The 14,739-nt window shown below is 32.9% G+C and overlaps 1 protein-coding gene across 1 annotated transcript in view; it reads right to left on the bottom strand.

Moving 5' to 3' along the window:
* Window positions 1-1,858: 1,858 nt before the first annotated feature.
* LOC105203281 overlaps window positions 1,859-14,739 on the bottom strand; it is a 30,026-nt gene continuing 17,145 nt past the window's right edge. Inside the window, exons 2-4 of the mRNA XM_039447297.1 lie at window positions 4,030-4,470; window positions 3,471-3,734; window positions 1,859-2,397 (exon numbers count right to left, since the gene is read on the bottom strand). Of these exons, the coding sequence (XP_039303231.1) occupies window positions 2,235-2,397; window positions 3,471-3,734; window positions 4,030-4,470 (868 nt within the window). The 3' untranslated portion in view covers window positions 1,859-2,234. The remainder of the gene's footprint in view (window positions 2,398-3,470; window positions 3,735-4,029; window positions 4,471-14,739) is intronic.

The following is a 14,739-nucleotide window of genomic DNA, read 5'->3' as shown; positions in this document are numbered from 1 at the left end:
ATGTTGAAGTGTGAATATTTTTTGAATATTGAATTTATGTTGATTTTTCTACATTAAATGTTAACGTTGCTATAATGTTGAAATTGAATATTGAACAAATAATTATAGATATCTTTTTTATTTTTTTTTTTAAATGAATAAAAATAGAAAGTTGTGTAAATCTAAAAACATAAATATTTGATATACGAAATACCCCGCAACATTAAGGAGAAGAGGCAGGGGGTGGGGGGGACGGTGCCCTCTCCCCCGACCTGTGGCAGACTCGGCCACTGGGCCCTGTCAGGGGTATTCCGCACTGGAGTGCCCCTGATGAGAACGAGTCAGCCATAAAGCCGACGGCCGACAGGTCCGGGGGACTATGGAAGTATGTTGCACGCGTTCCCAGAGCCTCCCACATAAAAACCGGGCGGGACACCCGGAGGGGTTTTGGAGGGTATACCTCGGTCATCACATAACCCCAGGATATCCCTCAAAATCCGGGATATGCGTAACGCATTTCCCCTTCAAAATAAAAAAAAGGGACTGTAGATAAAAAACCTTGATTTATATATATCCTAATAATCAGACAATATTTTTAAATGTTTTTTAAATGTTAAAAAATTTTTTTTATATTTAATTTAATTATTGGGTCATATTGACTTTTTTCTAATAATATTCGTATTTATACGAATGATACAAAAATTATTCCAAATGTTATTCCGCATTTGTGAAAATCGGTAAAAAAAAACTATAATTTTATATACGTTTATATAAATATTATGCTTTAATTATACATGTTTCATCTTTTTGACATGTATTCACCTAATCTATCAGTTATACACACGTATTAGTTTAAGTGCTCACAGATTATCAAGAGGGATCCAGTTCGCAGCAGTCGCAGAAGTTAAGCATCGTTCACCGCAATCGCGACTTGGATGGGTAGTCACTTGGGAATTTCTGAAAGAAAATTCCCGAGATTTTTTTTTACGAAAAATGTTTTTGAAAATGTTAAGAAAATATTGTTTTGCATTGAAATTATGTGGTGTAACTATATTAATATTTACATTTCAAAGAAATTTTTTTATACGTTGAATAGATATTGAATCAATATTGAATCAATGTTGAAATTAATATTTGTAAAACATTGATTCAAGGAACATTAAATATTGCTGTAATGTCTCATTAATATTGTATCAATATTTCATAACGTTGCTGCAATATTCGCAATCTTGCAATTATATGTATAATGCTGAGATGATGAATATTAGTATATAGTGCTATATGGGTTATTTACCACGAGCGAATAATAACGAATACGTAAATAAGTTATTACGATTTAGTTAGAACCATTAAATAAAATCTAATTGCTCTTACAAAGAAATTAGTGTATAAGTATTATCCAACAACTTTATTATGTACGAGAAATAACGAGACTTTTCAAGATTTGCAATGTAAGTGGCACAACATCCTTTCTCATACATAATATAACTTTATATATCAGATTCAAACACACTGAAAAATGTTTTTTACATTCACATAACGATATTATTTTAATATTATTTCCTTGTTTTGAATAAGTTTTAATTATTATAAAATTTTTTTTTAAACTTAACTTTTAAAGTAAACGCGTCGCGACACTGACAATAAGTGCCAAAAAAGTGTTTTTGTTTTTTTGAAAACTCATTGATAACGCATTTTCTTCTTCTGTTACCGATCTTCCGTATTTCTCATTCAACATCTCAACTATCAGATAGCGTTACTTTAGACAGTTTTACAATTATTTATCCAATTATTATAATTCTTAAACAATAAATGTGTGATGCGGTATTCAGTGCCGCGCGCGCTTATTAACGTTCGGCCGAAAGGCGCAGAAATATTGTTTTAATTATTTACTTAAAATAAAACTTTATTTTTAATGCACATTTTGTGATACATTAAATTCACTTATATTATTTGAAAGCCGGCAAAGTCTTAGAGCTAGACTAAAGTTCAAAAATCGATATCTAACGTACGTCTCAAAATTATGTAAAATATACACCTGTAAAAATATCTGCTACCTGCAAAACTGAAATTCAATGAAATTTATAAAGACAACGTAATGATCAATAACTATCCTACGATGTCTAAATAAATTACAGCAAACTACTTTTAATTGTTTTTAGAATTCAACTTAAACTACATATATAAGATATTATGATATTTCACTATCATGTATCTATCTCACGCCTTATCTTTTCTACAAGTACGCTTCGCTATTAATGCTCTGTAGAAAATTTTAATAATTGTTGTTTTGATTTCTCCTGAAGTTCTACATTCTTCTCTGGGCTGAAATTCATCACTTTGTCAATTAGTTTATTTGCCGCTTTATTTATAATTAATCGGATGATTGAGAATTTAAAAGCATATCTAAATAAGAATCTGAAACAATTAAAATAATATAATTGTGATAATACCACGATATGTGTAATTATAATTAAAAATAAGAAAAGCTGACGACTGTTATAGCAGGGTCTTAGTGTTTAAATAATATTTCTTATGTGATTTTTTCTAATTTGAATTTCCATCATTATTTTTGGTCTTGAAAATACAACTCTTAAATTGAATAAAAGAGTAATATCATAAATATAAAATTAATAATAAATTGTTGACTAGAATAAAAGTCAATTAGCCGAGCAAATAAGATGGAATATTATAAAAGTAGCGTATACACATATTCTATTCTTATTTGCTCGGCTAATTGACCTATGTCCTAGTTATAAAGAATTTGCTTTAATATACACGAGCCGTCATATTTTAAATAATAAATTCATTATCAATTTGTAAGTGCTCATTTATTATTACTTTTGATAAGTAACAAAAGTAATAATTGATATAAATAAGAATATATTAATTGCAAAAAAATTTAAACCAGCTTTATTTTGACGTTTTTATCTCATTATCCTTATTTATTCATTATTAAACATTTGATTCTCTCTAATAAATAATTCTTTGTATTTTTAATTATTTTAGTTAATAAATTCAATACTTCTAAAGGTGATACAATTTAGAAGATCTGATTGATTACTTCAATCCTAATACCTATTGCAGTATATTGATAATAGCTAATAAAATTACAACACAGAAAAATTGCAGTAATATTGAAGTATTATTTCAAGATTGCAACACCACAAAAAATTTGAGAAATGTTGCAATATTGCTGCAACATTATGACAATATTGATAAAATGTCGTCTTTTAAAAATATTGCAATGCAATATTGCTAAAATGCAATATTCAATAAGGCAACGTTGAAACAATATTGCTGTATATTAAAGACTTATAATAAACTAATTTGTTTGAAAAGTTAAACATTATTGTAATAAATCTGAATCAATGTTTATTTGCATACAAATCAAAACCTAATGGAAAATATGATAAAAAATAATTAAATGTTATTTAATTAATTTAAAAATTAAATAGGACGCATTCGTCAATTTTTCCTTATATGTTTACCTCGAGATTTTATAAGTAATCCATTCCGCGTAACTCATTGACACATACAAATGCGGCATGCTTATATTTAATATATCCATAGCGAATACAACCATCATTTTGTAAGGCATATAGAGGAAAGGATAATAATTTAATGATTCGATGAAACATCTCGTCATGTGTTCCCATTTTGGTGTAATATTATTCAAATTACTCAACATCACTTCATATAAATCTCGAGTACGGTGCTTTATTTCCTTGAGATTGCCACGGCATGTGTTGTACCTGAAATAATTATATAAATATAAAATCTCATGCTCTATTTATACAAACGCAATATTATCAATAGGTCAACCAAGAGCAAAACAAATATGGGTGTCAATAATTATATAGATAAGTAATTAATACTTAATGTGTACAGTAAACACATAAAAAAGAAGTTAAACTCATGAAATTTAAACGGTGCATGGTGTATACATGTTACGTATTATTAGACTATTAATATTACATAAATATAAGTTTTAGAAAAAGCTAAATCTATAAAATATGTCTATAATTTTTATTTTCGCTAAATATTTACTCATCCTCTATTCCGAGAAAATATCCGTAACATCTCCACATATGGCAAAAGGCCTCCATGTCTTCGTTGGTTGCATTATGTATTCCAATATTTTGCGGCCAAAGCAAAATTATACTGAAGAAAAAGCATTGTGCACATGCCATATTCGCATTATTCAAGTTTTTTATTATGTACGATGACTTAGAAATCATTTGATAACAAGATTGTGTATTAAGTGGACACACCGCGGCGAAATCTTTTAAAAGTAATTTGTGATCTGGGCACCACGGGTCTGCGATTTTAGCTTCGCTCTCAAATTGATTGTTATCGAGTTTAGATAATTTTGCTTGTGTTAATGAATGCATTTTACATGCATATTGCATGTCTTTATAGGCTTGGGTTCCTTTAATCCAAGGTTCTCCGTTATACCAGCTAGACAATCGTTGAAAAGTTGAAAAATACCTTGAAAAATATATTCAAAGATAATTTATTGCATTAAATTTTCAATTTTAATGAAAGGCGTGAACATAGAAGAGATAAATACATGAATTTGAAAATTTTCAGTTGTGACTAAAAAAAACGGTTAAAATGTAAAGAGACTTTTGCCTTTTTTCAATATATTATATTTCGTAAAAGAAACAAAATATTAAAAAATGTTTTATATCAAAGTTTTACAGTACAAATATCTCTACAACTATTATTGTTGACGCTTTTCCGTAATACTATTTGGTTCTCTCGCTGTGCTTACTTCGTCAAAAGCCCTATAACGTCCGCGTAGTTATCGCGCGCCTATTTTGTCCAGTACGTACTAAAACTGTGTTAAAACACTGAAATTTTTCTGCTAATTTCTCTGTAATTTCATCATATATTTTTGCTCAATTTTTACACAAAGTAGCCCTTTTTGAGACAAATGTGCAGAAAAATTGCAGAAAAATATGTTTGCCTTGATTGTTTTACTTTTGCGAACAAAAGCGTGTATGAAAGCTCGGTGGATTCCAGTATCAAAAGATAACAAAAATAAGTGAAGTTAGGACCTCTATCAAGTTAGCACCCCCACCACAGAAAATGTGAACAAGATATATATCAAAATTAAGTGCTAATTAGGTGCTCCATTCCTGATTTTAGTGCTCAAACAGTTTAGCAGAAATTCACATTTGAAAGTGGCGGTGCTAGATTGACGTCAAGATAGCACCGCCAATACAAAACGCGAATTAAAAAAAAAAAGAAATATCATAAAATTAAGTGCTATTTAAGTGCTTTTAGGAGCAACAAACAGAATTGAAATATTTATTATATTTTAGGGGATATAGTCAAAAAAGCAATTATATACCGGGTGTCCCAGACCACACGTCCCACCCGATTTTTTCGTAAACGCGACATTTTAAAGAAAAATGTTTCAGACAAAAGTTGTAGGGTTTTAAAAGATCTAGTTACTGATTTTATCAGTTTGACCTTGGATGGCGTCGCCAAGGTCAGATCAAAATAACATTAACTTTTTTAAATAGGACACCTCATTTTTGGTTCCAGAATCTAATAGCTGGTGTCAAGACCTTTCCAAAACACTATAAGAAAGTTTATTTTTGTTGAGTACTTTCCGAGTTGTGAGGCTTGAAAGTTACGGTGTACTGTTACCTTCAAGCGTCATAACTCGGAAAGTCCTTAACCAAAATAAACTTATTTATAGTGTTTTGGAAAGCTCTCGAAATCGACTACAAGAAAATGCAATGAAAAATATACCTGTTTCAGACCACCCGTCCCACCCTTTTAAAACGTAGGGATGTGCTTGTACAAAAAAATGGCTCAGACAAAATTTGCATGATTTCGAGGGATCAACCTGATGATGATCTTGAATTCGACCTTGAGATCGATCTTGGGCATAAAGGTATAAGTCAAAGTAACATTTTTAAAATGTAAAAACGAAATAATCGGTGCCGCCTGTAGGTATTAGCGTTACCTAAGGTGTACCACGTGTAGGTAACAAGATCGTACTTACACCTTATCGGGGTGCTTTTTTAAGGTGGTTCCCCTCGCCGTCACCTTTGTCGGGGTGCTTTCATAAGGTGGTTCCCCTTGCCGTCACCTTTGTCGGGGTGCTTTCATAAGGTGGTTCCCCTTGCCGTCACCTTTGTCGGGGTGCTTTTTTAAGGTGGTTCCCCTCGCCGTCACCTTTGTCGGGGTGCTTTCATAAGGTGGTTCCCCTTGCCGTCACCTTTGTGCATACGCATGTTGTTCAGTCTCGATGTTCAAAATGTCCACCACGTGCATTTATACAGGCTGTTACCCTACTTTGGAAATCATCCGTCGCCCGACGAATTTCGTCAGTATCTAGAGACTGAATGACTTGTCGAATTCTGTTTTTCATATCTTCTGCAGTCGTAGGTCGTTCGCGGTATACAAGGTCTTTTATTCGTCCCCACAAATAATAATCTAAAATTGTAAGGTCCGGTGATCGTGGTGGCCAATTATGTGGACCATGTTTACCTATCCATCGGCCGCGAAATATGCGGTTCAGTTGATGACGAGCAATGACAGACGTGTGGGCGGGACATCCATCCTGTTGAAACCACATATTTAGACGTAATTGGAGTGGAATATGTTCAAGTAAACGTGGAAGTTCGTTTTCGAGTAAATCGGCGTATAAAAAACGGTTTAAATTCTCTTGAAAGAAAAATGGTCCCACGATATGCGTATCAACAATTCCGCACCAAACATTGACTTTCCAGATACGTTGATGATCCATTTCTCGATACCAATGTGGATTCTCTTGTGCCCAATAACGAAAATTATGTGTGTTTATTTCGCCGTCACTTTTAAAGGTGCACTCATCAGAAAATAAAATACTTCTATGGAAATTAGGTAATTGTTGAGTAATCCAATTACAGAATATCAGTCTTTGTCTATGATCGTTCAATGTCATGGCCTGGTGAAGTGACATTCGATATGGATGGAATGAATTTTCACGAAAAATTCGACTGATCGTGCTTCGACTTATTCCACTATCTCTTGCTCGTCGCTTTAAAGAATCATTCGGGGTTACAAAGGCAGATGCAATTACATCAGGTGCTCTTACTGAACGAACTGATCGATGAATTTGCCTTCCCTTATTATGATCCGGCTGAACAATACCTTTTACAATTATTCGACGTTGTAAGCGACTGAAAACTTTGCGCGAATGTGGTGTATGATTGGGATATTCATTTCGCCACATTATTTCAGCTGCTCGAAAACTTCCAGCTCTACCCAAAACTGACATCATTAACGCAGCTTCTTCGTTCGGGTAAGGCATAACTACAAATTACGCTTACGACCGGGTTGCTTATTAGAAAACGTGAATTGGTGACGAGTTGCGTAATATTATGAATTCTAAGCAATGACTTTTAGGAGTGGTATGTAAGGGTGCTTTTTCGTGAAAATTACTTTATTGCTACAATAATCAACATTAAATGAAGATTAATATTAATAAATCAAGAATAAACGGCATCATAGAGCTGTACCGAATGTTAGAGATCTCGGTAATTAGGTATCTTCAAAACTCTACGCGTAGGACTATAGGTACACGCACCGGCAGAAATGGTGTCTCTCGACGCTAACGCTCGGCTGCCGCACACACGCGGAGCCACGCTCGTACGTGTGTCTAGGCTGCGCGGCGACGATCGGGGTGCGGGCGGAAAGTGGTGGGGGGCTTTACGATAGTGCATCCTCCTCGCTCGACGCTGGGTCGAGAGAGAAAGCATTAATCGACGTGATACCATGGGCGAAGTCGGTGTCCTCTGCTTATATTTTTCATTGCATTTTCTTGTAGTCGATTTCGAGAGCTTTCCAAAACACTATAAATAAGTTTATTTTGGTTAAGGATTTTCCGAGTTATGACGCTTGAAGGTTACAGTACACCGTAACTTTCAAGCCTCACAACTCGGAAAGTACTCAACAAAAATAAACTTTCTTATAGTGTTTTGGAAAGGTCTTGACACCAGCTATTAGATTCTGGAACCAAAAATGAGGTGTCCTATTTAAAAAAGTTAATCTTATTTTGATCTGACCTTGGCGACGCCATCCAAGGTCAAACTGATAAAATCAGTAAATAGATCTTTTAAAACCCTACAACTTTTGTCTGAAACATTTTTCTTTAAAATGTCGCGTTTACGAAAAAATCGGGTGGGACGTGTGGTCTGGGACACCCGGTATAGTATACAAACAAGAGTAAAGTACCTCCTAAAATCGAGACAGAGGATCGGTTTCGGTGTTAAACTGTTTCTTAATTTTGGTGCTCTCGAGATATGCGATATCTGATTTTGGTGCTCATCCCTCGTCGTCGAAAAACCACCCCTAACTTGCCGCGCGTTCAAACCATCAAGAGTAAAGTACCTCCTAAAATCGAGACAGAGGATCGGTTTCGGTGTTAAACTGTTTCTTAATTTTGGTGCTCTCGAGATATGCGATATCTGATTTTGGTGCTCATCCCTCGTCGTCGAAAAACCACCCCTAACTTGCCGAGTAATGTAACAAGAGCTAGTTAAATGGAAACGAAAGTATTTGACCGATAATGTATAATACAAATTGAATAAAAATCGCCTTATACGGTCGTCGCTAGATCTTTGTGCTATGTTTGTTTTTGTGATTTTATATACCCATTCAAATTTAACGAAAGTCTGCGCTGATTACTTGTCAGACATAACACAGCTCTAAGTCAAATAAGAATAAGTAATATCACGTTTTATTAAATTAATTTTACTTATTAATTATTGATGCTTGCTTGCATCTAGATCCCTACCCCCCTGAAAAAACTGTAAAGAAATATATAAAATCACACAAAAACAAATATAGCACGAAGATCTAGCGACGACCATATAGGACGATTCTTATTCAATTGGTTAAATTGATTTTACATAAAAGAACATTTATTGCATATCAAAACATTTTATAAATAAAAATATTTTGTGCATGTATTGTGTAGTAGTACATGTATGTAACAGTCTTTGTGTATGTAATATATTATTTTAGAAAGTATTATGTATATTATATGTGTGTGTGTGTGTGCGTGTGCGTGTGCGTGTGCGTGTGTGTGTGTGTGTAATACTTATATAATTTAACATACTTATAATATACAATATACTTATATCATATACATGTATATACATATACATACATATATGCACATATTACATTTTTGTTAATTGTATTATATTGCATACAAAACAATTTGTGGAGAAATAATGTAATTTTCATTTAAAGTTTCTTCGGCATCTTTGCAATCGTCATACTTAATCCATTTATTGTTACTGCGGTAACAAATTGTTGTGTAATGGCCAATTGTCGAATGCCTTGTTTGTTTTTTAAGTCCTGTGTAATTGGCAATACCAATCAGATAATATTCTTTCTCGAGAAATGTGAATTTTATTTTTTTGGGGATGTCACGTAATTTAATTTCTGGCACTCCTTCATACGCATATGTTTCTAACATAACATAGGGTCCTAAAAAAGATTGGAAAACATTTAAAATTAAACAAGAAATATACACAACCATTTACAACTTCGGAAACATTTGCAATTTTGGTGCATCTTACGAAAAGTTAAGCATTGCCATGGAAAAAAAGAAACAGTAGTAGTTTTCAAAAGTGCACTTCAAAAAGAGGAAAGATAGAGTCGTATATTTTTTTAAATTTTGTTTCTGCGATATTTTGTTTGTAAATTACATAGTGTTAAATAGTGTCACATAAAATTACATAAAGTTAAATAGTGTTTTCTTCCAACGATCGTGTATAATGTAGTAATAATGAGAAAATGTACAGCAACTAATGGAATATGATTAAACTATTATTAACAATTAATGTGTCAGTAATCAAATATTTAATATAATTTAGAATAATGATTACCTGAATGTGAAAACATTGTTTCCTCCAAGCCATTGCAGTTTATTCGACAGCAATGTCGAGCTCCTTCAATAATTATTGTATTTTCCAGAGCTTTAAAATCCTGCCGCGTCAACAAGTTAATATCTGCATGCATCAGTGGAAATTCTTTTTTTCTTTCCACGCAACCGTTGCAACATTTTGAAATTTCTTCAAATGGAGGACATTTTGCAAATAATTTATTAGCTAAAGAACCAACGTTTGCTACACAATCAATTAATATTATATTATTTGGTAATAATTTTCTTGTAAAGATCTCAGTCTCATTCAAAATTTGTGCTCTTAGCTTGTATGATTGTCTAGTAATACCACGCGTTGCTGCATCTAACACCAATTTAAAAAATGTATTTGATTCTTTTTGCGATATAAATTTTTTTATTTCTTCTTTATCGAAATATCCTGCTGTAAATAATTGTAATAGGCTGTCGAAGGCACAAGTATTTGTATAAGAAAACTTATTAGTTCCTATTTTTATTGCCTTAATCGATACATTACTGCCATTTTTTATGATTGGCATTTTCGTAACTTTATTATTTGAAAATAAATTATTGACATTGTTTGCATGCAGATATTTACTTGTTATCTTTTTTTCCTTAGTCGTGGCTAATCCGCGCCAATTTTCTAATTCTCTCGTTGGCAATACATCTTTTGCAATATTATTATTATTGCAGTTTCTGCATATTCGTGCTTGGCCGTATCCTTCTTCGTTTACGGGTGCAGAGCATTCGTTTATTGCATGCACTGCTTTGTTACAAATGTAACATTTGTGTGCACCGGTAGGAGTATCTCCATTCGCACACACTGGACATGAATCTGTCGCGCTTGATTGCGATGAATTGGTAGAACACTGAAAGAATTAATAATTTTGTTAAGACCTAAAAATTTTACTGAAAATTGATACAATTGGATACAAATGAAAATAAATTTTGTTCGACCATCAAAATAATTATGTTGGAAACGCATGATGAGCAATACTGCAAAAAATTTTTCTAAGTTTTCTAATTAATTTGAGAAATAAATTCCAACATAATTATTTTTATGATCCAACAAAATTTATTTTTAGATCTATATATTCAGCAAAAGCGTTCTTTCCGTAAAGTGTTTAATTAAATGTTTTGATTACATTTCTTTCTATTTCCTCGTGTGGTTCTTCTATTGTGTTCTCTGTGTGTTTCGACTGCGCATTTACAAGTTTAGTGCGTCCACTTAAAAAGTTGACATGCTTTTTTACAAATTCGTCGACTCGCATTGGTGTTTCCTCATTTTTTAGGAATATATTTTTTACTATATTAAAATCTCCCTCCACCGATGCACTGCTAGCTGGAACTCGACCGTAACCAAATTTGTCGCGACAGACACACGACCACATTGGTAAAAATTTGATATGCGTCATGATTTTTTCTGCAAATCTTGGTAAATAATGAGCATTTTCGCGATCACCATCAATAACATTAATTTTATCTGCGACATCTCTTTCAATCGCTTTTGCCCATTCTGTCCACTTGTTCATATTCATATTATCTTCTTCTTCTTCTTCAGGAACAATGTCCATGCTCTCTTTTACTGGTTCACCTAAATCTTCTTCGATCGTTGAACACATAAGAGATTTTACTTTTTTTTTATACTCTTCGCAGATTGTTATAGTACCATCTTCTAGTGATACTCCCTCCGTTTCGCTGCGTGCAATTATTAAAATAGATGCCAAAATCATTTTTGCTGTTTCTTCATTTCTACATAAAATTAATTGACCCAACAAAAATAAGTAAAATTGTTTAATTCGAGGTCGCTCATCTTTCAAGAAATTTGCATACGTTTTCATGAAGTGTGCTACGTCGATTCGAATATAGCATTGAGGTACACGAGTATCTTTACAAGCGTCGGCATAATGTTCGAGCGTTAAATATCCCGTAAAGCTACGTACTGCTGCTGTCAAAAGAGCAATGGAAAAATCGCAAACGACTTCTCGAGGATGAGGTGCACCTGTTCGTATCCATTCGATAAGCCAAAATTGAATAGAATTTGTCGTATGGCTCTCTGTTAGCATTTGCGTTACGGGGAAAAGTCCGCTTCGATCGCAATTTATAACAGCATTGTATAAGAATATATGTTTCGAATTCGAGTTATTAGGTTTTCGAATTTTCTTCACAATGCTTCCGGTTGCATCGATAAATATACAAGCAGGTTGTGAAGCAGCATATGCTCTGTAGACATCTAATTGGTAATTTGCCCAATAATGCACGTAAAACGGATGTATCCCAATACTATGAATTACTCCTGCTAACGTATCAAATTGCATTATATGCAAAGCTTTTATTGGATCTTTGTCAATATAATTTTTTTGTAACATCTCATATTTTGCGTTACGTAACACTTCAGCAGTGTATAAGTGCGGAGACTCTGTCACATCGTTAATATCCATATATTGTTCTGCCAGTTGTACTCTATAAGCCATTGCAGATTTTCCGCGCATGTTTTCAACGATGGTTTCTCGATTAGGTCTGCGAAGATAACGCTTACCGCAGCGTCCATCACCAGCAGTAAATCTGCACCTTATTATTGTACTTAATTCACTTTTAGAGTTATCAATTTTGCAATTGATAGTAGAACCACAACGACAAGCTCCATTTGCGTATCCTAATTGTCCGTCACGGGTTAGTTTGTGATTTTTAAAATTGAAACCACATGACAATTTAGTGGCTTCCCAAATTTTCTTACTAAATATGTCCTGCCATACTCCTGATTGTAAAATTGTGTAATGCCGCGTCATTCTTCTTTTACTTATCTTATCTTTCCTCTGATATTTTTTATGAATGAGCATTGCTTCGAAGTCACTTTTAGGTATATTAATTGTGAAAACAGTTTCTTCACATGATTTCATTATGCTCCAGTAAGATTCATTGCTCGTCGCCAAAGAAGTATTCACGTATGATTCTTCTGTAGAGGTATTACTTTCTTCATCTTCTGTCTTACTTGCATTCGGATCGGTAGACGGAAAATGGCCCATTAATTCTCTTCGAACATTATGCTTATTGCACACGACAAACGTATACAAAGCAGTTGATGTTATACTGTTATTCATTTCCTCTGATAATGTATGCCATATCCTCTCGTGTTTCGATTTAATTTTGTCACCATCAAATACGATATCATTTTTATGATTTATTAATAATTCCATTACTTTGTTTCTGTCTATTTTGACAGGTCTTCCGCGTTTGTACATTTTTAACAATTTCTATGTCAAATTGTAACAAATTATATGTATATGCACCACAACTCAAATTATGCTCGCACAAATAATACTTTCAGAATGCTTCGTTCAGAATCGCTACGGATCGTGAGATCGACTGAACAGACGAGACATTCGCGGATCCTGACTGTTTGAAACATAAGAAAATCAGAAGCTATAAAGCATCTAGGGAGACAAGAGAGATGAGAGATGCGACAATGACCTCGAGTGTTCGAAATATTAATTATAGCTTCTGATTTTCTTATGTTTCAAACAGTAAACATAAGAAACATTTTCATTTTCAACAGTAAACATTTTCAATGTTGCAACGGTTGCGTGGAAAGAAAAAAAGAATTTCCACTGATGCATGCAGATATTAACTTGTTGACGCGGCAGGATTTTAAAGCTCTGGAAAATACAATAATTATTGAAGGAGCTCGACATTGCTGTCGAATAAACTGCAATAGCTTGGAGGAAACAATGTTTTCACATTCAGGTAATCATTATTCTAAATTATATTAAATATTTGATTACTGACACATTAATTGTTAATAATAGTTTAATCATATTCTATTAGTTGCTGTACATTTTCTCATTATTACTACATTATACACGATCGTTGGAAGAAAACACTATTTAATTTTATGTAATTTTATGTGACACTATTTAACACTATGTAATTTACAAACAAAATATCGCAGAAACAAAATTTAAAAAAATATACGACTCTATCTTTCCTCTTTTTGAAGTGCACTTTTGAAAACTACTACTGTTTCTTTTTTTCCATGGCAATGCTTAACTTTTCGTAAGATGCACCAAAATTGCAAATGTTTCCGAAGTTGTAAATGGTTGTGTATATTTCTTGTTTAATTTTAAATGTTTTCCAATCTTTTTTAGGATCCTATGTTATGTTAGAAACATATGCGTATGAAGGAGTGCCAGAAATTAAATTACGTGACATCCCCAAAAAAATAAAATTCACATTTCTCGAGAAAGAATATTATCTGATTGGTATTGTCAATTACACAGGACTTAAAAAACAAACAAGGCATTCGACAATTGGCCATTACACAACAATTTGTTACCGCAGTAACAATAAATGGATTAAGTATGACGATTGCAAAGATGCCGAAGAAACTTTAAATGAAAATTACATTATTTCTCCACAAATTGTTTTGTATGCAATATAATACAATTAACAAAAATGTAATATGTGCATATATGTATGTATATGTATATACATGTATATGATATAAGTATATTGTATATTATAAGTATGTTAAATTATATAAGTATTACACACACACACGCACACGCACACGCACACACACACACACATATAATATACATAATACTTTCTAAAATAATATATTACATACACAAAGACTGTTACATACATGTACTACTACACAATACATGCACAAAATATTTTTATTTATAAAATGTTTTGATATGCAATAAATGTTCTTTTAAGTAAAATCAATTTAACCAATTGAATAAGAATCGTCCTATATGGTCGTCGCTAGATCTTCGTGCTATATTTGTTTTTGTGTAATTTTATATATTTCTTTACAGTTTTTTCAGGGGGGTAGGGAT

The sequence above is a fragment of the Solenopsis invicta genome, chromosome 1 (genome assembly GCF_016802725.1).
Source record: "Solenopsis invicta isolate M01_SB chromosome 1, UNIL_Sinv_3.0, whole genome shotgun sequence".
Classification (NCBI taxonomy): domain Eukaryota; kingdom Metazoa; phylum Arthropoda; class Insecta; order Hymenoptera; family Formicidae; genus Solenopsis; species Solenopsis invicta.
The sequence above is the reverse complement of the archived record's forward strand: the minus strand, read 5'-3'. Positions and strand labels throughout refer to the sequence as shown.